This window comes from Dendronephthya gigantea, unplaced genomic scaffold (assembly GCF_004324835.1).
Source record: "Dendronephthya gigantea isolate DGI-Jeju-01 unplaced genomic scaffold, DenGig_1.0 000117F, whole genome shotgun sequence".
Classification (NCBI taxonomy): Eukaryota; Metazoa; Cnidaria; class Anthozoa; order Malacalcyonacea; family Nephtheidae; genus Dendronephthya; species Dendronephthya gigantea.
In genome coordinates this window covers 174,296-180,662 of record NW_021163127.1, presented here as the reverse complement: position 1 = coordinate 180,662, position 6,367 = coordinate 174,296, and the positions used below count along the sequence as shown (strand labels likewise).

The 6,367-nt window shown below is 37.3% G+C and overlaps 1 protein-coding gene across 1 annotated transcript; it reads right to left on the bottom strand.

Moving 5' to 3' along the window:
• Positions 1 to 2,630: 2,630 nt before the first annotated feature.
• Positions 2,631 to 3,443, bottom strand: LOC114535410. The gene has a single exon (XM_028556726.1). The coding sequence runs from the start codon at positions 3,441 to 3,443 to the stop codon at positions 2,631 to 2,633; it is 813 nt and encodes a 270-aa protein (XP_028412527.1).
• Positions 3,444 to 6,367: the final 2,924 nt, after the last annotated feature.

Here is a 6,367-nt window from a genome sequence, read left to right as displayed (position 1 = left end):
CTGAGAAATAATTTTCTTCATCTAGGTTATCTGTTGAATTCAGTGGTCTTCCATGTTTTGGGTGAAACTTTTTAAAGAAGGAAATGTTCTGTGTTATATATTTCCCATTCCTCATTGCGGTGATCCTGTTACCACGGCGACTTGTAACTTCATATGGTGTTGGATCGTATTTTGTGAACATTTTGTTTGACTTAGATTGTCGCACCAAAACTAAATCTCTTTTTCTGATGTCAGCACTTTCACTCTTCTTGTTGAATCAGCATAGTCCTTTTGTTTATTTTTCAACCTTTCATCTCTCTCTTTCAGCTCTTGATAAATTAGGGACTGGTTATCAAACAACACATGGGGTAATTTTGTTTGAAGCTGACGGTTGTAAAGCAACTCAGCCGGTGACTTGCCAGTCGTGGCATGTGCCTTTTCTCATAATAGCTGTTTAGTTTTGACAAGCCCTTGGTGGCCTTCATGAGCAATATGAATAGCCTTTAGTCTAAGGCTTTCGAGAAGGACAATTCGCGAACCTCGTAATATGACTTCATCCTGTTCATTGAGTGTAAGTTCTGTTTCAATTTTCTGGCATGCTTTCAAATCCGAGACTTTTATGTTGGGATTGGATTGCACATCCAGTGAGTTGATTAAATGCCACTGACCTGTTGATACAAGGGTACCTGGGAACTGTAATGTTAAATCAGCCAAAGTGGCTTGCTGTATTTCAGGCAGGGTCATTTCTCTTGGAACAGCATGTTGGGTTAGAAAGCAAACATAGTTGTCTGCCATTGTTTGGAAATGTCTGTCATCAGTGGTGTCATTGACAGGTAAATGTCGTGATTGAAAGTCTGATGGATTGTCAAGCTCCTTGGTGTAACTTACGTTAAAATCATAATCCTGCAATTGTAGATTCCATCTTTCAATTCTAGCAGGGGGTCGTGAATTTGGGTTGTTTAAGATCAACTCGACTGATTTGTAATCAGTTAGCAGAGTGAAATGTCCTTCATATAAATAAATATGTAAATGTTCAATCTCCCACCCAATTGCAAGAGCTTCTCGCTCCGTTTGGCTATATCGTCTTTCGACGTCTGATAAGGACCGACTGATGTATGCGACAACATTTCTTTGTTCTGATCCGGAGGCTTTCTGCATCAGAATCGCTGATAGACCCACAGGTGACGCATCTGTAATGAGTTCTGTGTCCTTAGTTTGATCGAAATATGCCATGACTGTTGCGCTTGTAAGAGCAGCTTTCACTGAGATTAATGCCTGCTCATTTCCAACAACAGAAAGGTACATTCTTTCGTGTTAGTTTCCGTTAAGGTTCTGTGAGGTCACTGAATTAGAAATTAATTTTGCACAATATGTTGCCATACCAAGGAAACTCCGAACAGCTTTGACTGATTTTGGAGGTGGGCAGTCATGAATGGCTGAGACCTTGGCTGGATCTGGTGAAATTCCTTCACCCGAAAAGACAAAACCAAAAAATGTGAGCTGTGCTTGACTGAACTTGCATTTGTCCTGGTTTAAGGTGAGTCCAATGAGTGAAAAATGCTCAAATATTTCATGAAGGGCTTTGTCATGCTCTGCTTGTGTTGTGCAAAAATAACTATGTCATCACTAATGTTAATGGCATTCGGAATGTCCCGGATCTGTTCGCTAATGACGTGTTGAAAAATCTCACTTGCGGAATTGGTACTGAAATTCAACCTCTTATAGCAGTAAAGCCCTTTGTGTGTTGTAAAGGTGGTTATGTGTAGACTTTCCTCTGCAAGCGATAACTGATTGTATCCTGCACAAAGATCAAGCTTTGTGAACATGGTGGCACCATTTAGCTTGTGAATTAAATCATCCACAGTTGGAGTTGGATGCTGTTCGCGCTGAATTGCTTCATTGGCTTTACGCATGTCAATACACAGTCTGACATCGCCATCTTTCTTTGGAATAACCACGAATGGGCTGACCCAAGGAGTTGCTTTTGATATTTTTTCAATAATTCCATCACTTTCTAGTTTGTCAAGTGCATCTGAGACCTTTTGCCGCATGTGGAAAGAAATACAGCAGGGGTTCTGTGCCACTGGAGGAACAGTATCATCAATGTGCAATTTAATTTCACAATCTTTAAGGGTTCCAATTCCATTCAATATATGGGCATACTCTTTCAACAATTGATCATGGGTGGACCGTCCAGATTTTACATTGTTGATCTTTAGCATAATTAGACCCAAAGCAGATGCCATTTGAGCTGAGCAAACAACCAAAATTTCCTTTGATAACATGAACTTGTGTTGTTGTTGTGCCTATCGCGCATTGCAAGGTGGCATGAAATTGGCCCATAACAGGCAACTGGTGGTGGCACCGTAAGCAAAAACATGTGTCTTGGAATGTCGTAGGGATAAGGGTCTCTGTTTCTGTAATATGTTGAAAGCAAGTTCATCAATGATGTTGATGGAGGCACCAGTGTCGATAACCATGTTAATAGGTGTGTTGTTGACCAAGATTTGGACCCGAGGTGTTGTTTTGTCTCTACATGATGATTTTAGCGTGAAAAATAATTCATCCTCGCTGCTGCTTTTATTGCTGGAGGGTTTGCGAGAAATCTTTTGGACTTTTCTTTGGTATTTTTTTGAAGAGTTTTGGTTTTCTCATTGACTTATACGAGGCTTGCGGGCACTACAGCAGACTTTGGCAAAATGATTAGTTTTTCCACGGTTCAAACAGGATTTTCCCTTTGCTGGACAAATATTGTTGTTATGGGGCCAGAGCCCCCCACAATTTCGACACTGTGATGAAGTGTGAAAATCTTGATGATGAAACAATGTTGATTGTTGATCATGATTACTTTGGTTGGCTGTCTCTTGAGGATGCACGGCCTCAGCTACTTCGTCAGAAATATGTATTGATTCCAGTGCGTTTTCAATGCCGGCTGCTGGTGATTCACTAAGTTTGAAAGCTCTGCCTTTAGCGAGAATCTTGGCTAAGGTAACCTCTGAATCGAGAAGGGCATAGCGTCGTAAACATGTCGATGAACAGTTTTGAGTTTTGGCCGATTTCACTTCTTTATCAATATTTGCAAAGTCACAGTTTGTTGCCATTTTCCGAAGACAAGTTGAAAATTGATCTATGGTTTCATGGGATTGTTGTTTGGCTTCACAAAACTTAAAGATGTCAAAATCGATGTGTTTTTGAGGTGAAAAATACGTATCAGGGGCAGCAATGGCGAAATCATAATCGTCATCTTCTCTGATTTCAGCAAAGATGTCAAAAATATCCTGAGTCTCTTGGCCAGCTTGGTACAGCAAGAGAGGTTGCTTTTGTTTTTTCTTCGTTACATTTAGAGCCACAAGATATGTTTCAAATCGTCGTTTCCACGTTTTCCATTCTTGGCTGAGAGAACTTGGATCTGCCAAGGGATCAACTGGCGCCATTGGGGTTAAATTGATTCGGCCACTTGCCATGACTTTCTGACTTTATTCGTCGATTAGAGGTTTCAAAATCTTTCACTTCTTTTGTGCTTTCTGGGTTCAGGTACTTGTGTATTGTAACGTTCCCGACATTGAAATGTTTGTCTTTCCTTGGTTGGTGTTGGTTGGATTAGTTTAGGACCAATGGTTGGTATATTATGCAGACAAGTCTTTTTTCCTCCTTCAAAATGTTTTGAGCAAACCTGATGGTACTGATTTGGTTGAAAATCGAACCGACCAATCCAGTGCAGCCATTGCAGTTTTAGCTCTGTAGGAAACTGGTGAAAGGACAGCTCAGGATTCCCCTTAGTGTTGCTGTTACAAAATGGAACACAACAGTAGGTTCCACCGCTCTTTTTTTTCAGTTTTTGTGTTTGGCAATGATGAATGCTGGTCTGCATCAGTTGATGTGCAAGGTTTATCCTTCATAGTTACTTAATTTAAACATATTAAATATCTATCTAAAATTTAAACCTACAGAATTCTATTTATATTATTAATTTACTAATTTAATTCCTAGCTTATATTCTGTGTAAATTCACTAAAATTTACCTTATTAAAGACTATTTTATTAGTATTGGGACTAAATTTGAACAACTATTTTATTAACAGTAAATTTAAAGACTATATATTATTATATTTATTAAAAATTTAAAATGTAAACGTTCCGCTAAATTTAGCAGGATAAACATGCACGACAACAACCAATAATAGAGCCAAACAAGCTTCAAATGCCAAGCCAAAGCACTTTTCAGGAAAGACTCTCACCAAATAACAAAAATGTCACTGTTGTACAAGTTTCCTCTCACGCCAAAACATATGTAAACAAAGCTGCTTCAAGCAATATCTGTGTGGGATTGTTTGCAACATGTTGCATAAAAAATTGTATTATTGAACTGCTTGTACAGGGAATTCGGGAAGTCGTAAATGCAAAAACACTGTGGAACTAGATTACATGGCAAAAAAACTTTATTTGTAAGGGCGGACTATTTACAGGACACTTACAGATCGCTTATTTTATTTCAAAATGTGCAAAATAGTCTTTCTCCAAGGCAGCATTTTGCCGAACATTCTTCACTCCCACAAGATAAGACAACACTTTTCTCGATCTACTCGCTAGATTCCGCTAAAATAATTGTTATGAATAAAATTTGTTACAATGTATACACATGGTCCTAAAAGGCTTAATAAATCATTTTTCAATATAATTGAAATTTTCCAAGACTGTAAATTTTATATTGCCTCTTTTTACAATGACAAATAATCTCTGAGAGCATCTTGTTTAACTGCTGCCAGCACATCAGTGAAGGCATAAACATTTGTGAAGGTGAGGTCACAAGCACAAAAGGCCTTTGTAAAAACAAAAAGTTGAATGAGTAAAAATATTGATTTGTAAGATTAGAATGAAACAAATTTAATTAAAATAAAAAACTGAGAGATCTATTTCTGTTAAGATAACTATCTGGATAATCACTTGGTGTTCTTATTCTTATATGTGTTCCATCAATGGTGCTAAGTACACAAGGAGAACCTTTCATTCCTAAAAATATTCTTCAAAATTATTGCAAAAAAGCTAGGAAACATGAAAGCCACATTATTATCTTCCATATTTAAATTTCTGTCTAGTTTTCTACAAGACAAAAGGTCTGGGAACAGGAAATCTCGTTACCCGGCACTTGTCTTTCCAATAAAACAAAATATGGCAATTTTGATGTAACCAGTTTGGCTATGCAAATGGCATAAAGTCCAATACTGACGATCGGTATCCGATCAACAAACCATTCTTGTAGATAGTACAGATGGATTGACCGGACAATCTTGCTTACCGTCTGATAATATTTTGCCGGTTATATTTGCTGCAAGGGTTACTGCTCGCGTGGTAGTGCATGTTCAATGTGCGGCGTGTGAAATGTTGAATGGTCCGATTGATTGATCTGATCCATTTGACAAACATCCTTACCGTCCGACAATTTTTTTACCGATGGCAAAAATGGGAAGCAAACGCCAATGAGTGTGAGCTTAGAAGTATTACATACAACCATCTTGCCTTGTTCTTTAGAGACCTTATTATAATTTTGTAAGACAAACAAGCTTAGTACATGAATTATAACATGAAACTGGATCATTCTAAATTATATATATATATATATATGCATATAATATATATATATATATATATATATATATATATATATATATATATATATACATATAATATATATATATATATACATATAATATGTATACGATATATATACAATTTGTTGACAATCATAATTTTACATGCTAAAGAAGCTTAGTATATGAATTAGTAAAATGAAGCTTAGAAAACAAATTGTATTACATACATCTACGTTGCTTCGTTCTTTAGAAACCTTGTCATAATTTTACATGCAAAACAAGCTTAGTGCATGAATTATAAGTTAAATGAAGCTTAGAACACGAATTGTATTACATAAAACCATGTTGCCTCCTTCTCTAGAAACCTTAACATAATCCCCGAGCCGGTGCAGAGCACCGTGCGAAGGTACTAATTCCGCCCGGAGATTAGGAATTACTCCCGGGACCCGAGAGAACATAGCGGAATCCAACGTCGCCTAAATTTGGACCATGGACGTTCAATGGTCATGGTACTTGTCAGCATGCGCGAAATGCAAACGAGTGTAGACTGGTAATCAGCAACTTCCTGATTCGCTAAGACGAAAAGTTTGGATTAAAAACTAAAACGTCAGAGATTTAACTGTCTTTTTAAAAACTTTTTAAAAGGACATTTTGTGTAAAGTCAAATCTGCTACATACACCACTTTTTAAACGAAAACAAAAAACTCTTTTTAAACGAGGAAATTTTCAATTGAAAGATGGCAAATAGGGAAAGCAATAAGCTAAAAGATTGGAAAAAAGCAGCAGGTAAGGATGAG